The sequence below is a fragment of the Apodemus sylvaticus genome, chromosome 5 (genome assembly GCF_947179515.1).
Source record: "Apodemus sylvaticus chromosome 5, mApoSyl1.1, whole genome shotgun sequence".
NCBI lineage: Eukaryota > Metazoa > Chordata > Mammalia > Rodentia > Muridae > Apodemus > Apodemus sylvaticus.
The window spans coordinates 6,500,111-6,525,219 of NC_067476.1; the positions used below are offsets into that span (position 1 = coordinate 6,500,111).

Below are 25,109 nucleotides of genomic sequence, written 5' to 3' on the forward strand. Positions count from 1 at the left end.
AGGCCAGATCCAAAAGGGGTCTTTTCTTTCACCCAAGCAACTGTGGTCCCCTCCTGTCCCGCTGCTAAATAAACATGAAAAGGACCAGAGAGGGGCACTGATAGGGAGAAAGGGAGTGGCGGGGAGGAGGGGCTGATCACCATCTTACACAGTTAAGATATGGGGCCCATGCTTTTATATGACCACAAACCTCTGCACCTCACTGAGGGTAGGAAACAAGGTAGCAACGTGAGTCTCAGACCTCTGGGGTGCTGGTGCTCTGATAAGGATCAGAAAGGGGAGGGAGCGCTTAAGCCAAAGCGTCTGGCAGTAGCAGGGTTCCAGGGGGGGCCCAACGCCAGGCATCTCTTTCTCCTTAGCCAAGTCCTGTGTCACACTCAGCACAGGCCCATGCCACCTGCATGTGCCTGGCTGTGTGCTCCAGTGTGTAGAGAAATGGTGACAATCACAAAAACCTCACTGCTTTTAAAAGGGGGACAACCTATGAAGGGAGGCTGGAGAGACTCAGGGATAAAAAGACAGCTGTAATGCACGGAGAGTACAGGATCCTGGTCCTGGGAAACCACTCCAGCTCCTACCACAGAACCCTCCAAACCTTCCAGACGCAGCCACCACCGAAGGGCTTGATGTAATTAATACACAACCCCAAATGCAGCAACATTTTGAAGGTCATCTAATGAAAGAAGATAAGCAAGCAACTGGCCCCACCCTGAGCAGAGGGCAAAGGGGTGGGTGAGGGGACTTGGAGCAAGCTCTGTGCGCCTGAAAGGCCGGGCTAAAGAAGGGGACCAGACAACTGTGCCCGCCCCAAACCAAAAGTACAGAAGAGCAGCCCAGAGGGGCCTTTATGGCTTCAGGTTCGAGCTGGCTCCAGGGCAGGTTTGGGGCCCTATAAAGACGCTTTTAATCCTCCTTATACAAACTCTATAAAATGTGGCAACCGCACACAGACCACAGATCACTGTCTGTAGCTGAGTCTGTCCTGTGAGACTGTCGCTGGCAGGCTTCTGGAAGTCTCAGTCAGGTCTGGCCCCAGGTCAAGCAAGCCTGGGCACAGATCTGTCACCTCCTCGACACTGTGCAGATTGCTATTTTTGTTTATCTTTTGGAGCCAAAAAGCCAAAGACAGTTTCAACTACAGGATGCTGTGCAGTCGGGGGAAACACAAGCTGAGGGTGAGCTCAGCCTCGCTGGTGGAGGGGGTGACTAATGCCAAACAGGGGTCCTGAGCTGACTGTTCTGTTGGGCCTGTTAGCAGCTGGATGGGAGGAATCTCAGTCCAACTCTACAAGGTGTGCCGGGTTACCCTATGCACAAAGTCCTTCTCAAAGGTCAGGAACTGTTCTTGTGAGCTCTGACTTCCCTCTGATCCCTCAGTCAGTCCTCACGCAGATCCTATCCTGTGGCGCTTTAAAGGTCCCTGAGGAAGCTAGGCCAAGACCAACAAGACAGGATCTGCAAGAGACTGTAAAGTAGGATTCAGACTTGGGCTGAAAGGGACCAGGACTCTGATGGTATTCACCCACAGACATGTCTGCAGTCACACCCCGCCAAACGCCTGAGGCCAGGACCAGGATGAAGCCAGCGGGTCCCCAGTGGTCTGCATACGGGTCACTTCTGTGTGAGTGGGGAAGTCTAGGATCCCAGGCCTGGGGGAAAAGAGTGGATGTGGACCGGCCACACTTCACAAAGGTCGTTAACAGGTGGGAGGAGTGCAGCGGAGACTTCCAAGTGCAAAACTCTAGGGCAGGAGCCATGGCTGTTCTTGGAAGACAGGAGCCCAGTGAAGGCAGTCAGGTCACCTTGCCCAGAGCCCGCCCTCTCCAGCAGCCCCATCTGAACCTTTCTTAAGCTGCCTGTTTGCTAGTGCAGCTACTGAAATATTTGGAAACAAGAACTTCCCAAGAAGCACAGGAAAGCAAGGGAACCACCATCACCTGGCCAAGAAACCAGCCTGAAGGTCGTAAGGCTAAGTGGCGGCCCCAGCCTCCTGCCAGCTTGCTTCTCCATCAGATCAACACACAGAGCTATCTCTGCGACACAACAATCAGTGGTGGCTGCTTTGTAAATAAGGTTGAGTCCCCTCCCCACCATCTGGAAACAGCTGAGTTAGGCCAGGAAGCCATGTAGCCACAGCCTTAGGCCATCCCTAAGGCTACCTTCAGATTCAGTTACTGGCTCCTGGCATGGCACTTCCCACTGGCCTAAGGACCCTGCCAAATGCCTGCCCTGGCTGATGAGAAGTCTGGACCCCCACACAGCTGTAGGACCTCAGCTGATCCCTCCCCTCCTGCGTTAATAAGGTCATCCAGCTCAGTGCCAGGCTGGTCAAGAAATAAAAGCTCCCTAGAGGGTTAGAGAGATGGCTCACCAGGTTAAGAACACTGTTCTTCCAGAAGACCCGGGTTCAGTCCCCAGGTACGACCCTGAAACACACTAACAGCAAAGTGTCCATCTTCTGCCTGTGCAGTCTGGAAGTCTCTGCCCAAGAAACAACAGAAAGGGCAGAAGACCCTTTAAGTCACCTCAGACTTCTGAGTTGTTGGATACCCAGTTCACCCAGGGACATGAGACCAGAGGAGCCTCTTCCTCAGGCCAGTGGAAATAACTAACAGAGCCTGACCTGCCCAAAGCCAGGGGACAGGAGAGGAAGGTGGCCACCCCATGCAGCACAGATCTGGATCCCAGAGGAATAAGCAGCAAGAGGCTGGGCAGGGCATGCAGCATCCTGAGGCTCCCTGTCACACATCTCCCACAAAATCCTCCCAAGAGCCTGGTGTGGGGTGTGGAGAGACAGGGGCTGTTGTCCTATTTCAAGTAAGGAAACTAAGTGCAAAGGACCCTCACCAGCCTGGCTTTCACATCTAGAACACTTGACTGAGGGCACTAAGTGACCGAGGTCATCAAGGAAGCATGAGAAAAACAGGTCAGCAGTTTGCTCTTGTCCAGCACTTCCTGTTAGACAAGCCTGTAAGGGCTTTTGGCGAAGAGCAGACAGGGACGAACCAGTATCGGGGAGGTGGACCAAGAGCCCTTCTCAGAGTTCAGAGCCTGGGGAAGCACTGGAGCGGGAGGGGGAGGGGAGACTAAGGAGCGGCTGCAGGGCAAAGACCAGGAAGTAGGAGGCAACAGGAGGCAGCCTGAGGCTGAGTTAGAGCACCAGGTGCCAGGCAGAAGACCAGGGTCGCCCCCCACCACCACCAGACGAGCATCGATCAGCTCAGGGTTGGAGGATCAGCTAGGTGCAGGAAACTGCAAGGAAAGTATCTTAGGGAGGTTTGTACTGCCGACATAAAACACCACAATGAAAAGCAACTTGCGAAGTCAAGGGTTTATTTGGTCACACATTTTATATATATATATATATATATATATATAAATTTTATGTATATATACAGACATACATACACATATACATACACTAGTCCCTCATCAGTGGAAGTCAGGGCAGGAACCCAGGGGCAGGAACTGAGGGCAAAGCTGAGATGCTCCCCTTGGTTTGCTCAGCCTGCTTTCTTACACACCCCAGGACCACCAACCCAGCCACGGCACTGGCCACGGTGGGCCAACTGGGCCCATCCCACATCAATCATTAACAAGGAAATAAGAAGTCCTACAGACTTGCCTACAGGCAATGTAATAGAGGCATTTTCTCTTCTCCTCCTCCTCCTCCTCCTCCTCCTCCTCCTCCTCCTCCTCCTCCTCCTCCTCCTCCTCCAGCTTGGGTTGAATTGACAAGGAGGAGGAATAGGAGGAGGGAGAAGAGGGATGGCCTGAAACAATTCAACAGACCGTAGCACTTGCAGCCCCACATTATGAACTGCAATCTAAATCTCAGCCCCTCAGTTTGTAGGGCCCACAGCTGCTATTTGCCCTAGGGCCTGACCTAGGGCTCTGTGTGTATTAGTCAAGTCTTCCACCACTAAACTATATAGTCTTAGTTTTTGTTGTTGTTGTTGTTGTTTTTGTTTTTCGAGACAGGGTTTCTCTGTGTAGCCCTGGCTGTCCTGGAACTCACTCTGTAGAACAAGCTGGCCTGGAACTCAGAAATCTACCTGCCTCTGCCTCCCAAGTGCTGGGATTACAGGCGTGCACCACCACTGCCTGGCTACATATACTCTATCTTAACACAGAGCCTCAATAAGTTTCCAGGCCAGCTTTGAAGTTGTGGCTCTCCTGCCTCACTATTCAAATAACTGGTATGTCAAGCCTGTGCTGCCAGGCTGGATTCCGTCTACTGTCTCTGTCTATATAGCCTGCTGTGTATGTCCTACAAACCAAAGAATGCAGGAGTGTGTGTGTGTGTGTGTGTGTGTGCTGGGGACAGAGCCCAGGGCCTGGCAAATGCCACAGAGCTACATCCTCAGTTCTCAAGGAAGGTTATATTTTAATGGTTGGAATAAAGTCATTATGAAACGCAGAATTCTATCTCAATAAATACATCCTACTGGAGCACAGCCTCGTTCTTGGTTCAGAAAACAGCTACACTACACTTCCTGATAAGTGGGCAGACTTGAGTGGGGTGCTAGGACAGAGGCCATCTGGACCCCGATGCCTAAAATATTCTGAGCCAACTCTTGACAGCAAACACTGATCCCTTACTCCAGAAGAAAGCTCAATGGCCCACAAGGCGAGTGGGAGAAATGGTGTTTTCACAGACTTTGAGAAAGGAGGCCTGATTTGGGGTGGGGGACAGGACTGAGGCAACCATGTCCTCCATCCATGTAACACAGGGTCCTGACACACCAGACAGCGCCACACAGCCAATCAGTCTTCACAATCTCTGTTCTGAGTTTGTCTGTCTCCTGGACACAGAGACAAAAGGCCAGGTGACAAATGCTTTATCATGAGTGTCCTCAAGAGAGGTCAGGGAGGTTAGAGAGATGGCTGGAGGGGGGAGGGCACTCGTGCTTTTAATCCCAGCACTCAGGAAGCAGAGGCAGGCAGACATCAGCTTGGTCTGCAGAGCGAATTCCGGGACAGCCAGGGCTGCACAGAGAAACCCTGTCTCACAAAAACAAAAGAGAGATGGCTCCACGGTTAAGAGCATTGTTGTTGCTTGCTGTTTGCTGCCCAGGCCAGCCTGGTCCAGCTCCAGAAGATCAGGTGGATGCCCTCTTCTGGCCTCCCCGGGCATCTGCACACATGTGCATAGACACACATAGATACACAAACACACAAAGGAATTAAAAATAAACATTTTTTTAAACAAGAGAGATCATATTCCCAGCTGCCTTCTGAGAGGATGCAGGACATCTTGGGCTACCTTACCCTCAAAGCAAGAAAGAACTCAACTAAGGACCCCGGTCAAGGGGACGCGTTCCTTTTCAGACCCCTGACGAGTAAGGGCACACACTGCCTGACAGCTTCCCGTTCCTGACTAACTGAGCATGTATCCCCGGGGCCCACAACTGGGCCAGGCTGCTCCTCACAGAGGCCTTCAACACAGCCTTCCTCTCTCAGCAGCACCCCGGTTAAGGAGCAAGCTAGGTTTTGTATTTTTTTTTTGTTTGTTTGTCTTTGACCAACACACACCACAAAAACAATTCCTGCCAGTGCTGAGTGTCTGCCCTTCAGCAGATGCTGCGTGCTGCTCCAGTGTCCATTGCGTGGACAGCAGACCAGGCCCAGGGGCAGTGCTGCCGGAAGCGCTGCACCTTTCTCAGCAAATCCCTGACACTGCGGCCACCTGAGCATCACACACAGCCACGCAGAAATACCAGCCCCAGACCCACATTCTCCCACTTTGCTCCCACCACTAGTACCTCAAGGAGTGCCTCAGACACCCCTCGGCGCCTCCCCCTCTCCACATAAAGCCAAGTTCTATACATACACATCTGTGTCTTATCCATGGCAAGACAGACCTTCTACATCCCCAAAGATCTGCCCCCCCCTTGTTCTGCTAACAGCATATGCTAAGTAAAATACATCATTAAAATTAGTGTTAGAGAGTGGGTAAGATGGCCCGGGGGTAAAAAGTACTCGAGATGCAAGCCTGGTGACCTGAGGCCAATCCCTAAACACACGCGCAGTGGAAGGCGGAGCCACGCCCACAAAGGGCTCAGTACACACGCTGTGGCACTCACACCCGCATGGACATCATGGTGTCTCAGTACACACACCATGGCCCACACGCACATCATGCACACACATAGCATAAACATTTTCCCAGGAGTGGTGGTGCACATCTTTTATCCCAGCACTCAGGGGACAGAGGCAGGTGGAACTCTGTTCAAGACCAGCCTGGTCTACAGAGTGAGTTCCAGGATAACCAGGACTACACAGTAAGACTGTGTCTCAAAAAAAAAAAAAAAAGACAGTTTGGATATTTTTTAATTATTGTAACATATTTGTTAGTTTTTGTTATGACTACTGAGAATGCATAAATCTAAAGATTTTTTTTTGTTATTATCTGTGTGCGTGTGTTCATGTTCATAAATGAAACTACCTGCAGAGCCAGTAAAGGGTGATGGATCCTCTGGAGCTACTGTAGTGAGCCCTTGTAAGTCACCCAGTATGGGTGCTGGAATTCAACCTCAGGTCTGCCCTAAGAAGAGAAAGAGCTCTTAACCATAGAACCACCTCTCCAGTCCTGTGTAAATCTAGATGGAACTCAGCACTAACCGCATTCACATACATAGACCCCCAAATAAACATAGAATGTGTGCACACGACACACACGTACACATGTATGCTTTCGCATGCATTTCCCCAGGTAAGCACCAAGAGCTTCCAGGCGTCCTGGGCACACCCCTCCTCATCCTGGCCTTGGCATGCCCCTCTCCTACCAAGGAGCTGCACCCACTGAAGCAGGGCCAGCTCCTGAGCTAGGACAGAGGAACACACAGATGAGCCTAGAATATCTTGTGCCAGCTCGTCAGCGATGCACCCAGAGTGACTGGGAATGTGCCAGAGATATGCAGACGCCAGCCTGGACCAGTTCCCACTGCCGAGAGACAATGTGAGCAGCGAGGTAAATAATGGTTGTAGCAGATTAGAATAAAACAGGAAACATAACCCATGCTGGGGGCAGGGGGGTAGGGAGGGACAGAGGAGAAAGGGGGAGAGGAGAGGAGAAGGGAGGGGACAAATCAATATTTACCTTGTCTTGAAGCCCCTCCCTAGTTCCCCAATATCAAGCAGTTAAACTCAACATCCCCCGTGGGCAATCAATGCTGTGTCTCAAGCCACCTGCTCTGATCCAAGGGGGAAAAGTAGCACAGCAGGATGCCACACCCCACCGCAGGGGCATAGCCTGAGTCTAATCCTGAGGCATCAGCTGAACTCAAATCCAAAGAGCCTGGACCTTGGCCATGAGGAGCAAAGAATGTGACTGTGAGGAGAGGCCTTGGCAGAGAGGAGGAGCGGCTGAAGATCCCAGGTCACCTTGCTGGAAAGGACGCTTAACTGGGACACCTGAGTGCCTCGCCACAGTGGTGACAAAATGCACATTTGTTTCTAGGGAATGCACTGGGCATCGAGGGCACAGAGTGCCAAGTTCCTGCTACAGCTCAGAGGTCCACAGGAGAGTGCAGAGGACTTGGCCAAGAATCGAAGCCATTCTCAGATTGTAAAACCGCCTGGCTGGGGGCTGGATTTTCCAGAGGACCCAAGTTTCCAGAGGACCCAAGTTTGGTTCCCAGAACCCACATCAGGCAGCTCACAATTGGTGGTAACCCCAGCTCTAGGGTATCTGTACCCCTATTTTCTCTCTCTCTCTCTCTCTCTCTCTCTCTCTCTCTCTCTCTCTCACACACACACACACACACACACACACATACACACACACACACATACACACACACACACTGCTGCCTGGCTTCCCTGAGAATGGGCTTTGCTTTCTCTGTTTCCCAAATCCTGTGTGTTGAATCCCAGCCTCTCCAACGGAATCCCCACACGTACTCTCAAGGAGCTGGGTACCCATCCAGCGCTTCTTTGTCAATCAAAAACCATCTCGTCCGGGATCCACTGGCTGCCATTGCTTATACCAAGCACATCGGCCAGTGTGCTCCCTCCACTCCTGCTCCTCCCCAGCCTGTAACGTGGACCCAACAAAGGAAGTATTCCTTGAACACGGTAAAAGGAAAGAACATTGCTCTGCACAGGAAGCCAGGCTGAAGGGAACCGGAGAGGATGCAGTTCTGCCTGGAGAGGCTCCCATCCTTAAGGACCCACCACCACCTCGGGACTGGATAAATGATCTAAATCCCCCAGGGCCTGAGTCCAGGTGAGAGGGCAGTAAGTGGTGTTGACCAGAAAAGTGTTGCTGAAAGCACAACACTAGAGATGTGTACTTAGGCAGTGTTGGCCCAAAACGAGACTCGGGAAGAAGAGGGCCCAAGCCAGCTGACTAAGAACCAGGCAGGAAGGTCAGGGGAGGGGGGGACCATGGAGGTCCCACGCAGGCAAACCCTGGCGAGCAGGTATTCAGAGATGCATGCTGCAGCCCTGCAGCACACAGGCCACTCACTGGTGCCCTAAAGAGAGCAGACCACCAGTGCTATGAGCATGACAGAGCCAAGTGTGAGAGACCCCTCCCTCCTTAAGAGGCCTCTCCAGAGCAAACATGGAGACTGTCAGCTGGCATGGTACCCTTGTGAACTCTTAACTGTAGCCACTTCAACTCCGTAGGTCCCTTCTTAGGATCAACAATTAGTGAGTATACCTAATCAGCGTAATTAAACCCCAGAGCGGCTTCCAGGCATTGGAGCACAGGGTGCATCCTATCCTGCCCATTCAAGAGGGCACAACAAAGCAGGCAGCCAGTATCTCTCCACAACCATCAGGGCCCAACAGATGCCTAATAACTGCCTATTGCCAGGCCTAGTATAGTGGCACACTCTTTTCATCTCAGCACTTGGGAGGTAGAGACAGGCAGGTCTCTGAGAATTCCAGGTCAGCCTGGCCTATGTAGCAAGTTCTATCCAGTCGGGGTTACAGTCAGACTCTGTCTCAAAAAAAATGTCTTCCATTATACTCCCCTAGAACCAGTAGCCCAGCTGAGATAACTCGAGATGGGAGGGCACCTCCGAGTCCTGAAGGCTTACCAGGAAGCCATGTGGCCTTCGAGAATCAGGGGATACCAGAGGCCAGAGAGCTGGACACGTTCTGGCACATGACACACAGGGAGAAAGAAAACGGCTTAGTGGCCGGGCGGTGGTGGCGCACACCTGTAATCCCAGCACTCTGGGAGGCAGAGGCAGGCGGATTTCTAAGTTCGAGGCCAGCCTGGTCTACAGAGTGAGTTCCAGGATAGCCAGGGCTACACAGAGAAACCCTGTCTCGAAAAAACCAAAGCCAAAAAGCCAAAAAAAAAAAAAGAAAGAAAGAAAACGGCTTAGCGTTCCTTGCCAAACGGCCCGGCTGACTCCCCATAAAGAATCCAGATGCCAGGGAAACCAGGCATCTTCCCACTATCACCCCAGAAAACCTCCACACAGGTCCCTGGGGAAGCCCAAAGAACTAAGCAAGACTGCAGGGCAGCTGAGGAAAGTCCTTCGAATTCACCATTTCTTTAGAAAAATGTCCACACAGAAGCTAGTTTAAGCCACTTACTGCCTGGGTGACCTGGGCCACACCTAGGGCACATCTGTGGAGCTCTCTAAACTTTAACTGTTATCTGCAGATGAGAGGTGTGTCACACCACTCCACAAATTGTACCTAGTCCAAGGCAGCCCAAGAAAGAAAGGGCAGTTGGGATTCCTTCTGTGTTCAAGTCACCACAAGCCAAAGTGACACCACCTCCCCCTTATTAGGAACGTGAGCTTCCTGTGGCATAGAGCGAGCACCTAGGGAGAAAAGAAGTCTCTCCCCAGACCCTGCACAGCCAGCCCTGGGAAAGCCGCTGCTTCTTTCCCTCCAGATATACACATGGGGCCATGACGGTCAGTGAGCACCTGCTTGGTAGGGACCATGGGACAGAGCAGCCTACACAAGATGACAAGTGAGAAGAGACACAGCCCTTGGTGTCACTCATCCCCAGCTGATAAAGCCTAGAAGCCCCCAGGTCCCAGGGGCTGAACCCTGAAACCTGCACAAACCAGCACACTTCTTCCCATCCAGACCAAAACCACAGGGACCAGCTCCTCCCAATATCCCTGCCAGTCAGCCTCACCTTCATAACCCAACCCCACCAGCAACCCCAGGTCAGGCTCAAGCCTCCAGACCCAACAACAAAACCTGCCAGAAGCAAGCCTTCTTAGCCTCGGGTTCAGTGAAGGCCCACGGGGAGAAGGGGAGTCAAGATCCAGCTATGTGTAGGACTTGCCATGAAACGGGTTAAAAACTCCAAAGTCTCCCAGCCCCAACTTTGGGGAGGAGGATCACACTTCAAGGTCTGTGAAAGTCCTCCCTACAGCAAGCATTTAGGGGTGCTACTTGGGCACACTGTCACTCAGATCTTGCAGGACTCCAGCTGCAAGACAGACCCTGGAGGCTCCCTCTCTGGCTCTCTGGGTTGCTGGGGTATTGCTATCAAGTAGGAGGACAACCCCCTCTCTTTCCCTCCGGGGCTCTCCTTTGTCAAAAAGGGCTGGCCTCATCTCTATGGAAAGGCAGACACAGCCCAAGGGCAGAGGCTTTGGGGGGAGGGGTAAAACCCACCAGAATATTAGGATTAGCGACTCTCCAAGAGTCACCGCGTTTCCCACAGTCCTAAGAAGAGAATTCCCTGTGTCCACTAGGAGTTTCGGAAGTGGGCGGGTCGCACCTGGACAGAACCAGAGCTGCCTAACTCTTTCCTCCGCCTCCCAGATCCCTTTAAAGAGCGATCCGGCGGCGGATCCGGGACCCCCGAAGGGCGGGCCACAAGCCTCGAATTTGCTTAACTCTCGGCCAAGTTCCCTTCTAGGGGCCAAGAAAAGCAGCTCCAGCCAGCAGAGCGGACATTTTCCTGCCCTGCCTTGCCCTGCCCTGCCCTGCGGCCACACGCGTGCCTCGGCTTCCACAAAGGCCACACTGGAGCGACCACCGAAATGGGGGCAGTGAGAAGGCGAAGAGGACTCCATCCCAGAGGCCTTCCAGGAAGGCCGCCGAGGCAGCTGGTCCCGGGCTGGGGTCCGGGAGGAGGCGCAGGCCAGAGAGGGGGCGGCACCCGGCCCTCCCGCTCCCTTCGGCCGTAGCACCCCGCCCTGGCCGGCCCCTCCGCCGAGCTGCGGGTCAACGTAGCCACCACTCCATCTCATCCTCCACCGGCTCCAACTCATCCTCCATGGGCTGCGGCCGTCCGGCGCACAGCCCGGGGACGCGGCCCCCGGCGTGGCATGCACCGGATTGGAAAGGACTCTCGGGAAACCCGGGCCTGGGCACGAGACTGCAGTACTGGGCGCCACACCGAGCCTGTAGTCGCCCTCCACTAGGCTGGGCGAGCCGGCGCACACAAACGGTTCCCGCGGCGGTAGCGGCTAGGCTGGGGGACTTTAGCCAACTTCGCGCCTTCGGGGACCGCCGCTCTCTGGAGCGGGAAGCGGAGACCGGGACGTGCCCTGCTCTGCACTGACCCCTGAGCCAGACGCTCCGGCCAGGAAACCTGGGCCTCCTGCGGCCCGCGCTCCAGTCAATGCGCCCCTCAGGTCGCACACCCGAGCCCCTCCTGCAGTGCCGGGACCCTCACCTGGGACATCTGCGGCCGGAAGTTGATGTCCTTAAGGTCGATGGAGCCGGGGGAGAGGTTGTGCAGCAGCTGGCACAGAAGGACGCCGTCGCGCAGCGCCTGCGCCAGGTCGAAGACCACCGCCGAGGGCCACACGACGCGGTGGTTGGGCGGCAGGACCTTGCAGTCGATGAGCCAGCGGCCGCATTGCCGCCACTGCTCCATGGCGCCCGCGGCGCCCGTGCGCTCGCCGCCGCGGCCCCTGGGCCAGTTGGCTCAGGGCAGCGCTCCGGCCAAAGTGCGGTGACCGTGGGGCATCCCGCCCGCCCGCGCGGGGCTCGGCCGCCGGGGCGGGGCTTCGCGCAGGCGGCCCCGGGTCCCCGCTGCGCGGCCGCACGGCCCTCCTCTTCCTCCTCCTCCGGCTACTAGCGGGCCGCCGCTCCCGCCCACGTGCGGCCACCAGGCGCTCGCGGGGCAGCGTGCCGGGTCCCCCTTTCACACACACAAGTCCGCTCGGGCTCCGGCCCGGGCTCCACGCCTCCTGCCGCCGCAGCGCTCCTCGATCCGCCCCTCTGGGCGCCGCATTCTGCGCTCGGGGCGCCCCGCTCCGGCCGCCGCTCCTGCCCCACCCGAGACAAAGGCGCAGCGGGTCGCTCGCTCCCTGCGTCCGGCGCCTGAGCTACTCGCTCCACCGTCGCTTTGTTCGTCGGGCCCGCCGGCTCTACGCTATTCGCGGGACACTGGGACTCCGAGGCTCCTCTGCTCCTAGGCGCGAGGGGTGCAGGGGGCGCGGCCACGGCCGGGCGGGGCTGGGGGCGGAGCTGCCACCTTCACCCGGCACCTCCCCGGCGACCCAAGCACCGCCTCCAACCCGTCCTCCCACTTCCTGCCCCTGGGCGGCCAGCGAAAGTTGAGGAAGGCGGGGGCTCCTGCGCAGGCTCCGCGCCCGCGACTTTCCCTTAGGTGCACGTGGAGGCTGGAGATCTTTCTCGCGGAGCGATGAGGCCACCGCACCCCAGAAGGGACTAGAAGGTGACCGCGGTAACGCCGGATGCCTTTGCAGGGTCTTTCGGCCTACACACCCAATCCTATGGCCGCATCAATCTGATTAATGGGCTCAGGTCTTCCAGAGTCTTCTTCCGGTCCCCTCTGTCCTTGCCAGGGTCCGCAAGACACTCTATCTCCACGATAACGGAGAGGAAAAAAAAAATCCTTTTCTTACGGTCACAGGCAGCCCCCTTGAATGGCTAGTAGGAGGTGCTGGAGGGAAAGACAGTGTTGTGTCTTTTGAGGACATTGTGACAGTGGGAGGGATTCAAAGCATAAATAACTGATTTTGTGATTGAAATTCATTTGCTCTGGGCTGTCTGTCCGGAGCTGTGGATTCTTGGTAAAGGGAACCTCGCAGTGCCAAGCCTTCTATGAGACTGGTGTCATGAAACGGAGCTGGAAGAGAGGAAAGAGACCAGTTTCCGAGAGCCCATCTTTAGTGGGCTAGGCAGCGAGGTGTCAGCCCCTGCCTCTCCCACAGTTAACCTGGTCCTTGGAAGGATGACCAAGCCCTACCTCAACGCACACACCAAGTCTGTCCCCTCCCAGAAAAGCCTCTCTCTACAGGAAGTCCGCTTACCCCTTCCCCACCTAAGGAAGAAGCTTGAAACCTAATCCTAGAGATCCAGAGAGGAGCCATCTGGAGCCAGGCTCAATGACAGGTGAGCCTTTAGCTCCTGCCGCTTCACCTCTGAAGAACTTCAGGGGAAGGAGCCCCTGCAGAGAGGGGGTTAAATCATCCAAAGCAGGAGACTACAGGCAGACCCTCCAGCGCGTCCCTAAGAGTCATTCAACACCTGCATCATGGGGGGCGGGGGGGGGGGGAGAAAGAAGGAAAGAAAGGATATTGCAAAGCTGAACCCCGGCTAATGCTGCAGTCATGCCTCGGCGTCTGTACCCAGGGAGCTCCCTCACAGAAAAGACGCCTCTGCTCTCAGCCCTCACTTAGCCTTCCTGCCTCATCAGAAACTACCCAAGACCAAGATCTGGGACAGACTAATTTTGCCATCCAATCAAGCGTTCGTATGCTGCCCCCTGGTGGTCTTGAGAGTAATGGCATCAGTTGACAGCCTAGATGCTCCAAAAGAGGGGTGGGTCGATCTGTGCAGAGCTTGGAGTTAGCAGTCCAGATCCAGCCCTCCTGGCACCAGAGGAACTCTCTGGTACCCAGTTCCTTATCTGGCTAGTGGAGACATCAGTCATCCTCCTTGTACTTGATAGAGGCCTCGGGAATAATAGGAGGGATGGATGAAGGCAGGCTGGGTGGGTCGCATTCCAGATGGCTGTAGGTCGGAGTTTATGAGCTCAAATCAAACATGCAGAGGACTGGTAACGGGGATACTTCTCAACGTCCCTCCTCACCCGCGCTCTCAGCCCAGAATGGTTCTGGGCCAGGATTGCCCTCTGGAAGTGTCCAGGAGACAAGTACCTCCCCGAGTTGGACATGAGCACCACTGAAAGCCACTAGTGCTGAACACCAGTGGCTAGCTCTGTGGTGAACTGAGCAGATGAAACCCTAAGGTAGAGACTGCCAACCCCAGCCACATGTCCCAGGTGTGGAAAGTGAGCCACAGACTAACTGTACAGGAGGCTTCGGGGAAGATGAACCCCTAATTTGCCAGCAAGCGTGAGACCCACATTCAGATCCTGAGCATGCCCAGCTCTGCCACCACCATGTTCCTCAACAGCCTGCTTCCACCCCGCCTTTCAATCTGCTCTCCACGGCCAGCTAGGACCGAGCCAAATCCAGATGCAACCCTGCTACTCTAGTACCCAAAACAAGCCTTTTGTGGTACTCAGCTGCCTGAAGATAAAGTCTATAGGCCCAGGGCTCCTTAAAAGAACGCTGTTTGTTTTAGCCGAGCGTGGTGGCACATGCCTGTAATCCCAGCATTTGGGAGGCAGAGGCAGGCAGATTTCTGAGTTCGAAGCCAGCTTGGTTTATAGAGTGAGTCACCCAACAATGCCAGGACTGGACTCTGACCAGATCGCAAGTGCCTCTAAGCACACAGTGCTGTGGTTAACAGCTGCCTCTGCGGAAGCGTCCACGGACACTGGAATGGCCAAGAAACTGAGGACCTCCCCAGCCAGACCAGTCATTTTGATTATTGGTTCATGTGTCCCCAACAAACACTGCATATTTTCTGTGCTTGTCGTCAAAGAGGCCACCATCAAAGGGCTCTTCCCCACAGGGACCAGCAAAGCCTCCCCTTTCTCTACCACCTTCCTCATCAGCCCTGAACCTCTTTTTACAGGTCCGTCAATCCATCTACCTGGCCCTCTGTCCACTTAGCCTGTGATCTACTCAACCTTCTGTCTGTCCCCTCACAGGGCTCAGGCCAGTCTCAGAACTGTCATCAGGGATGTCAGTCCCCTGTCCATCACGACCTGCCCCACTCTGTCCATCCGCTTATACCTGCATCCAGCCACACGGCTCACCAACTAGACCATGCTGGCTGAGCCCTGGCTTTGTCTCTGGGGCGGGGAGGGGGGCTGGGGGGGGGGACAAAGAGGAAGTGAATGTTGTGGCCCGTGAGGGATTTGTTCTCACATCCAACCCACACGAACACACATTTTACAAATTCCATTTGGAGCTCCGTCAGGCAAATTCAGCTGTCACCATTTCCCAGGAAATTATAGGTGTAGGAAAAGACCATCTGGCCCGCCCTAGAGACGAGCACGCCTTGCTGATGGTAGCTGTGGGCTCTTTTGCTTTTCCTTTGAAAAGACAGAATGTAGACTTTTCACTGCTGGTTGCTTCAACTTCGAATTTAAGCCAAAGGCCACAGTCTAGAGACTGGCCACACTTCACTGAGGTCTCTGAAATCTCGCTGTGGCACCGCTGATGACTGTGCAAAACCTGAGGACAGTAACCCTGAGGCCTGTCTTGAGGCTTTAGAGGCTTCGGAGAAGACCCTATGTTTTGGGCCAGGTGAGCACAGTCTTACGAGAGCACTGGGGCAGACCACTGGTCAGCCCTCCACGTGAGGCTGAGAGGCAGAGTTGGGCGGCTCTGTTTTCCACAGGAGCCCTTCATCACAAAGCCACAAGCCACCCGGATACTAGATAAATGGAGCTGGCCTGGTAGACTCCATTTGGCTGCATGTGAATAGCAGGCGGTAAGCATGTTCCCAGACAGGCTCAGCCGACCACGCTGGCTGCTGGAAATATTGGTTCTTAGTAAAAAGAAGTTGATGCCCACAATGTGAAGAACACAACCATGGAAAAACCTGCCTTGAACAGAGCCTGAAACCTTCCTTCAAAACCAGAGGAGGGCCTCAGGTCCTGGGTCCTTCCACTCTCCTTCAAAGGAAGGTGCCAACGCCACCAGCCCCAACACCTCCCTAATGGGACACAAACAAACTTCCCAACCAGTATGTCACCCAAGAAGAGACTTTGTATCCCTTAAATGTAGTTCCCAACATCTAACCACTTCCTGCTCTGGCAACCCCTCTTTTTTTCAAAAAAAGATTTTTTTAAAAATGTGCATTGGTGTCTTACTTGCATGTATGTTTGAAGGTGCCGGATCCCCTGGAATTGGAGCTCCAGCCTGCTATGAGTTGCTATGTGGGTGGTGGGATTTGAACCCTGGTCCTCTGGGAGAGCAGCTAGTGCTCCTAAGCCCTGAGCCATCTCTCCAGCCTCTCTGGCAGCCGCCTCTGAATCTGCTTTGGATATACTTATCATAGACACTTCATAGAGTTGGAATCACACCACTGTGGCCGCTCATGCCTGGTGGGTTTTGTTTTTGTTTTCACCCTGAATATGTCTGAGGTTTGTTTCTGTGATTTCTATTCTTCATTCAGTAGGTTCTTTGTCCGTTTCTATGGCTGACCAGTAAGCAATACATTGTGAGCCTTCATGACACACAGTTTAATCCAGCATGTCCGAGACTGTCATCCTGATAGCTAATCAGCATTACAACTTATTAAAAAAAGCCTTTACATCCTTCTCTTATCTTCAGAATCTAGCGTCTGTCTTACACATCCAGCACGTTTCCATCTGAACCCTACATTCCCCTGAGAAGCATTTGATCTAAATATATTTAGGTTTCATAAAACTCACAGTTGAAAAAGATTTTCATGCTCAAGCTGTTTCAAATACACTTAGAAGTTTGCCAAAAATAGAATTTAGTATCGATTTCTAAATTAATTAAACTGAACAGAGGGTTGACTGGAGTCTGGGGAATATATGTGTCTCCTTAAGCCTAAATTGTCATCAGGCCTGACAGGACCCTCTCTTTTGTGCCTTAAGGGGAGGCGCTGTGATGTCTGCCTGGCTGTGGAGCCATGTCTACCTTGCTCTCCCAGCACCCAGCACCATGTTTGGCATGAGTTTGTGACTCCACTCACCCTCCTACCCACCCTGTGTACCTGCTTACCTACCCATCTACCCAGCCATATCTCCACCTACTTGCTCTGCATCCACACACCTGTTTACCCATCACTGCCTCCCCAGCCACCTACCCACCCAGCCATCCATCCCACTCACTCAACCGCCCCACCACCACTCACACCCACTGCCCTGATTAGGTTTCCTTTTTGTATTGTTGGCTTAACACAAGGCAGACATCTGAAAAGAAGAAGTCTCAGTTGAGACGATTTCCCCACCAGATTAGCCCATGCACAAACCTATGGGGGCATTTTTTATTAATTTATTTATTTTGATTAATGATTGATGTCTGCAGGGCCAGCCTATAAGGGGGAAGTGCCACCCTAGTCAGGTATTTCTGAATTATATAAGAAAGCAGGCAGCCAGGAATGGATGCACATGTTTTTAATCCCAGCATTTGGTAGGCAGAAGCAAACAGAGCTACATAAATTCGAGGCCAGCCTGGTCTACAAAGAAAATTCCAGGACAGTCAGGACTGACTCCACAGAAAAACCCTGTCTTGAAAGGAGGAAGGAAGAAAGGAAGGAAGGAAGGAAGGAAGGAAGGAAGGAAGGAAGGAAAGGAGGGAGGGAGGGAGGGACGGAGGGAGGGAGGGAGGGAAGAGCACTGACTGCTCTTCCAGAGGTCCTGAGTTCAAATCCCAGCAACCACATGGTGGCTCACAACCATCTGTAATGGGATCTGATGCCCTCTTCTGGTGTCTCTGAAGACAGCAACAGTGTACTCACATACATAAAATAAATAAATCTTTAAAAAAAGAAATAAAGAAACAAAGAGTGGCTGAGCAGGCTCTGAGGAGTAAGCCCTTGGCTAACGAGCCAAGTTCCTCCGTGGCCCCTGCTTCAGCTCCTGGATCCAGAACCTGTCCTCAATTCTGTCTCTCGGTGATGAGGTATAACCTCGAAGGTGAAGGCTGAAGTAAACCCTTCCCAACCAAGGTTTTTTTTTTTTTTTAAATCTGCCCCCTCCCCTTTCTTTCTTTCTTTTTTTTTTAAGATTTATTTCCATGAGTACACTGTTGCTGTTTTCAGACACATCAGAAGAGCGCATCAGATGGTTGTGAGCCACCATGTGGTTGCTGGGATTTGAACTCAAGTCCTCTAGAAGAGCAGTGGGTGTTCTTAACCGCTGAGCCATCTCTCCAGCCCTCCCAAGTTTTATTTTTGTCATGATGTTTTATCACAGCAAGTGAAATCCTAAGACACATAGCTATCTAGACATCTATCTGTCCACTCATCCACCCACTCTCCTACACATTCCCCCATTCATCCACCTACCCATCTGGGAGATATTTCACAGTAACACACACACACACACACACACACACACACACACACGACTTGGAGAGATATAGTAACACAAGGTTACAGCTTATGATTGTCAGAATCAAATAGGAAGTATCATGTTTAGGGACAGAAGATGCTGCCCCTTCCTGGCCTCTTGCCTCCTGTGTGGTCTGAGGAGAACTCAGCCTCTTTGCCTGGTCTCTCTTACCCCCATCCGATGCAACATGACAACTGCCCCCAAGCCTGCCAGAGATCCCCTGCTGCTGAGTGAATTTCCCAGGGTCACAAGCTCAGCTGGTTCTACAGAGGGAGGCAGCCAGGACTGGAGAAGTCCTTGGCTCCTGTCTGGAAATGGATAAGGGTCTGACTGTAGCTTCTGCTGGGCCAGGGCCAGAGCTCTGGCATGGGTGTGATCCCAGATCCCTGGGTAATGATAAGAACTGACACCAGGCATGGTGGCTCATACCTTCCTTTAATCCTAGCGCTTCAGAGACAGCGGCAGAGGCAGAGGTGGGTGATTTCTGTGAGTTCAAAGGCAGCCTGGTCCACAGAGCAAGTTCCAGAACAGCTAGAGGTATATAGACAGATTCGGTCGAGAGAGAGAGAGAGAGAGAGAGAGAGAGAGAGAGAGAGAGAGAGAAGGAAGGAGGGAGAGAGAGAGAGAGAGAAAGAAAGAAAGAAAGAAAGAAAGAAAGAAAGAAAGAAAGAGGGAGGGAGGGAAGGAGGGAGGGAGGAAGAGAGAGAGAGAAAGAAAGAAAGAAAGAAAGAAAGAAAGAAAGAAAGAAAGAAAGAAAGAAAGAAAGAAAGAAAGAAAGAAAGAAAGAAAGAGAAAGGAAGGAAGGAAGGAAGGAAGGAAGGGAAGGAAGGGAAGGAAGGGCTGGGCTGTGGTGGCGCACGCCTGTAATCCCAGCACTCTGGGAGGCAGAGGCAGGTGGATTTCTGAGTTTGAGGCCAGCCTGGTCTACAGAGTGAGTTCCAGGACATCCAGGCTATACAGAGAAACCCTATCTCGAAAAAAGAAAAAACAAACAAACAAACAAACAAAACAGAAAGAAAGGTTGGTTAAGAACACTGACTGCTCTTCCAGAGGTCCTGAGTTCAATTCCCAGCAACCACATAGTGGCTCACAACCGTCGGTAATGGGATCCAATGACCTGGTGTCTGAAGACAGCTACAGTGTACTCACATACATAAAATAAATTAAAAAAAAAATAAAAAGAAGAAGGAAGGAAAGAAGGAAAAGGAAAGAAAAAGGAAAGGAAAGGAAAGGAAGGAAGGAAGGAAGGAAGGAAGGAAGGAAGGAAGGACTGAGCCAGAACAGAAGAGGCCCCAAAGGGTGGCCTCCTAAGACATGGAACCCCTTAAGAGGCCCCAATGAGGTTCAGCCTCCCTAGCTTGGAGTCACTCATAGAAGCCAGGCCATGACTAGGCTCCCCTACTCGCTCTAAGCCCTTGGGCAAGCCATCTTCTCCACACGATGTGTCCTATTGGCGGGGGGATCTTCATCCAGCTGGAGGCAAGAAGATAGGCGGGGTCCTGGGGGTCTGAGAAGGGGGCAGCCTTTTTACCACTTTCCCAGCAACAGAAAGATAGAGTAACTCTGTGCCAGGATGTAGTGACAGCTGTGGTATTTCAGATACTGCATGGAAGGGTGACATGAGGCCAGTGCCAATGAATGACTGTTTCAGGAGCTGGCACTATAGGAAGAGTGATCAAGCAGTGATTTGGGAGACAGGAAATACTGAGTACTGAGGGCTCACAGCACGGCAGGTCCTTGTTCCCACAGATCTCCAGAGAAACCGGGAATGTTAATCACACGGGATTGTCTTTCCATCCAGAGAGCTGGCAATCGGAGGTGATTAACAGCCTGGTGATCTGCGCTATCTGTTGGGCCAGGTCATATCAGGCTCCTACAACCAAGACTAGAGGCTGGCTAGTAATCTAAATGACCCTTCCATTATCTGTACAGCCAGAGGCTTCTCCAGCTCCCACAACTAGGATCCAAGGTGGCTAACAGCCCAAATGACCTCTTTGCTCTCTGTATGACCAAAATCAGGCCAGACCCTTCCTTAGGTCCTCAAGCTAGTACCCCATCTTCTTGGGGAAAACGCATGTACCCTGAGTTGAGTTTTGATGTAATTATGCTCCCTTGTCTGCCAGGGATTGGATTACATCAGGAAACTTCCCCCCATATTGTACTGTTTCAAATACGCTGACAATGAGCTAGCTGCCTGGCATCAGACGCCCCAAGTCTGGTAAGGTTGATGAAGTCAGTCTGAACTGAGTTTTCATTCTCTCCTCAGAGAGCTGCCCAGCTGTGACCGCCCGCAGGGTCCCCCTCACTCCACAGGGGTGAGTTCTCCAACACTGTTTCACTCACAGCCTGAGGCTGGGCACCTAAGGGAATGCAGACATCCTGACCCCTGATCCAGTAAAACCACAGGTCGGGCAGAGAGGTGGAAAGATGGTTCATCAGTTAAGAAAACTGACTGCTCTTCCAGAGGACCCCAGGCAGATTCCCAGGATGGGACCCACAGGATGGCTCACAACCATCTATAGCTGCAGTCCCAGGGGATCCCACACCTTCTTCTGAGGACACCAGGCATGCATGTGGCAAACTGACACATAGATGCAGGCAAAACCTAAAATAAATAAATAAATAACTTAAAAACAAAACAGAGGGACAAACAGTGGCAACTTCTCCCTGACAAAGCCTGGCACACAGGCACAGCCTCGGGCTGGCAGACAGCACTGGAACTCTGAGAGCCCAGCCACAGATGGGCCATCTACATGAACCTCCCCTCAGCCAAGGGTCAGGGAACAGCACACACAGAGGAGTGGGCAAAAGGACGGAATTGCTGAGGAGAGCTGTGGGGTGTTGTCTCCTGTGAGACAGCTGCTGCACACAGCAGCTCACAGCAGCTGTGGGTGTCTGCAAAAGACCTGCACAGCATCAAGCCAGTCAGAATTTCAGCATTGGTGGGTGAGGACTCCTGAGGTGCCACTCCTAATGAAAAAGCTACTGGCAGCTGATCGACTCTGAGAGCGAGAGAGTCACTTTTCCTTGGGGATACGGGCACTGGTAGGTTGTTCGTGCCCCAGTGGATAACCACATGTGCATAGTGTCAGTGTTAATTAGACACAATGTGCTATTGACAGTCGCACTAACTGCTGGGCATGGTGTGCACTCCCATCATTGGGAGACAGAGGCAAGAGAATCCCTTGAGTTAGAAGCCAGCTGGGTTGGATGAGGCTGGAGAGATGGCTCAGCGGTTAAGAGCACTGACTGCTCTTCCAGAGGTCCTGAGTTCAATTCTCAGCAACCACATCTGTAATGAGATCTGATGCCCTCTTCTGGCGTGTCTGAAGACAGCTACAGTGTACTTGTATACAATAAATAAATAAGTCTTTAAAGAAGCCATCTTAGTCTATATAAGGAGTTCCAGGCCAGCCAGAATAGTGAGATCTTGTCTCGGAACAAAAAACAAACAAACAAAACCAACAACAAAATAATAATAAAAGGACATGAAATCAAGAGAGACATGGGGTTGGTAGGTCCTAGGGAAGAGTTGGAGAGAGTTAGTAGAGGTTTGATAAGATTGGGGGAGGGGGAACACGGGTCTACAGAGTGAGTTCCAGGACAGCCAGGGCTATACAGAGAAACCCTGTCTCAAACAAACAAACAAACAAACAAAAAGATTAAAAAAACATTGTAAGTCGGCGGTGGTGGCGCACGCCTTTAATCCCAGCACTCTGGGAGGCAGAGGCAGGTGGATTTCTGAGTTCGAGGCCAGCCTGGTCTACAGAGTGAGTTCCAGGACAGCCAGGGCTATACAGAGAAACCCTGTCTCAAACAAACAAACAAACAAACAAAAAGATTAAAAAAACATTGTATACATACATCAAAATTTCAAAATTTGAATACTAAATATTACACTGGGCTAAGGGCTAAGGGTCAGCACATGTTCTGTGTACACAAAACACTGGGTTTGCCAGGTCTGGTGATGCAAGCCTATAATAGAAGCTGAGGCACGCCAGGCAGTGGTGGTGCATGCCCTTAGTCCCAGCACTTGGGAGGCAGAGGCAAGCGGATTTCTGAGTTTGAGGCCAGTCTACAGACTTCAGAGGACAGCCAGGCTACAGAGACAGAGGACTACAGAGTGAGTTCCAGGACAGCTAGGGCTACAGAGAGAAACCCTGTCTTGAAAAACCAAAAAAATAAATAAATAAAAGAAGGAGGAAGAGGAGGGGGAGGAGAAGGAGAAGAAGAAGAAAAGAAGTTGGGGCTGGAGAGATGGCTCAGTGGTTAAGAGCACTGACTGCTCTTCCAGAGGTCCTGAGTTCAAATCCCAGCAACCACATGGTGGCTCACAACCATCTGTAATGAGATCTGACACCCTCTTCTGGTGTCTGAAGACAGCTACAGTGTGTTATATATAATAAATAAATAAATTTTTTAAAAAAGAAAAGAAGCTAAGGCAGGAGAATTGTAAATTCGGAGCCTCCTTAGACTATGTAGTGAGTTTTAGGTAGTGATATACATAGTGACATTGTCTAAACAAATAAATGAGTGAATGAATGAATGAATGAATGAAGAAATAAATTCCATACTCTTTTTTTTCTCACCATCTGGGTCCTCAGAGCTGCTACTGAGCTCCACTCCCCTGGTGACCAGAGGGAACACTCTGATTAATCAGTGTTCAGTTAATGTTGCCCTTTGACCCATCCCCTAAGACTAGCCGTATCCACAGCTTTCCGCCACAACCTGGCCAGATAACCAACCCTGACCTCCCCCATTTTTTCTACACCAATTTCTGTGTTAGGTTTTGTAGCAGGGTAAATGGTGTGTTCCCCTCAACCCCCAAGACATGTGCACATGAAATCCAAGGCCCAAAATGGGTTTGGGTTCTGGTTAAGGGAAGCGGTCTTGACAATGAAGTCATTTTAGATTCTTTTCATGGCCTCTCAATCTAGTGTTGTATCCTTAGAGACTTAGTAACACAGGGCACAAAAGAAAGAAGGGGACTGGCCAGGCGGTCAGTCAATGAGGCGGAGACATAGATGGTGGAGTGACTCATCCGCAAGCTAAGGAGACACTGCAAAGTTCTGGCAGCAAGAGGAGTGACCTTGTCCACAATTATTTATTTTTTAAAGACAGAGTCTTGAGTAGAGCAGGTTGGCCTTAAACTCACTATGAGCTTGGACATCTGATTTTTCTGCCTCCACCTCCAGTGTGGGGGGGATTCAGGTTGCACCACCACACCCAGTTTTGTTTTATGAAGTGATTGGGCTCTAACCCGGGCTGTGTGCATGCTAGACTGAGCTACATCCCCGACTGCCAAACCACAACAGAAGTTCAAACAGCTCCCTTCCAGAACTGAGAAGGAATACAGTTCGGTCAGTTCAGACGAATATGCGGCTTTACTGTGACGTCCCCTGCAGGGCCACACCACTACAGGAAGCCACAGAATAGCTACGGAAAGTAAAGTATGCTGTGAAGCATGAACCAGTCAGGAAGAACCACCAGCGACTGGACTCATCATCAGGCAGCTGGAGATCCGAGGCTTGGCCACACATTGGAACCAGTAGCACCAAGGGTCAGGCAGCATAGCTCTAGGGAAAGCTTCTGCAAGCACCCAAAATGCAGAGCCAGGAGGGGCCAGCTTACCCGCCACGGCCTGCCCTCAGAAATCAGGTAGTGTCTCTTAATGGTCACTTGAACCTATAATCTCAGCACCCAACACCGTAGAGGCTAAGGCAGGAAAATCATTAGGGATTTAGCTCAGTGGTAGAGTGCTTGCCTAGCAAGCACAAGGCCCTGGGTTTGATCCTTAGCTGGGGCAGGGGGGTGAGGCGGAGAAAAAGAAGGAGGAAGAGGAGGGGGAGGAGGAGGAAGAAGAAGAACGCAACAAGAGGAGCTGGAGGGATGGCTCAGCAGTTAAGAACACTGACTATTCTTCCAGAGGTCCTGAGTTCAATTCCCAGCAACCACATGGTGGCTCACAACCATTTGTAATGGGATCCCATGCCTTCTCCTGATGTATCTGAAGACAGCTGCAGTGTAGTCACATACATGAAATAAATAAATCTTTAAATAACAAACAAAACAAAACAAAAAACTCAAGAAGAGCCAGGTGTGTTGGCACCTTTAATCACCTTTAATCTCAGCACTTGGAAGGCAGAGGCAGGTGGATCTCTGTGAATTCAAGGCCAGCCTCGTCTACAGAATGAGTCCAGAACAGCCAGGGCTATACAGAGAAAACCTGTCTCAAACAAGGCAAAAAAAAAAAAAAGGAGGAGGAGAAGGAGAAAAGGGAAGGGAAAGGGGGAGGGGAGGGGAGGGGAGGGGAGGGGAGGGGAGGGGGAGGGGAGGGGAGGGGCGGGGAGGGAAGGGAAGGGAAAGGGAGGGGAGGGGAGGGAAGGGACAGGTACACAGAGAAACTGTCTCAAACTCCTCCTCAAGGAGGACATGGGCTACCTGGGCTACACAGTGAAGCACTGTGAAGCTAGGCTGCTAGGGAAATTGTCCCGTCAGTAATGGGCACGAGCACACATATGCACACACAAATAGACAGATGGACAGACAGGCAGACAGATAAAGAAATTGGTATTCCAAGCTGGAGAATGGTGGTACAAGCCTTTAGTCCCAGGACTCAGGAGGCACGAGGCAGGCGGATCTCTGTGAGTTTGAGGACAGCCTGGTCAACAAAGCGAGAAACCCAATCTTGAAAAGCAAAGCAAAACAAAACAACAACAAAATGGTATTCTGCACTTTGGTTTTGTTTTGG

General features: G+C 52.1%; 1 protein-coding gene across 1 annotated transcript in view; it reads right to left on the bottom strand.

Annotated features, from left to right (window-relative positions):
• The window catches only part of Vav2 (vav guanine nucleotide exchange factor 2), a 160,949-nt gene extending 148,562 nt beyond the window's left edge, over window positions 1–12,387 (bottom strand). Inside the window, exon 1 of the mRNA XM_052181942.1 lies at window positions 11,615–12,387. Within this exon, the coding sequence (XP_052037902.1) occupies window positions 11,615–11,818 (204 nt within the window). The 5' untranslated portion in view covers window positions 11,819–12,387. The remainder of the gene's footprint in view (window positions 1–11,614) is intronic.
• Window positions 12,388–25,109: the final 12,722 nt, after the last annotated feature.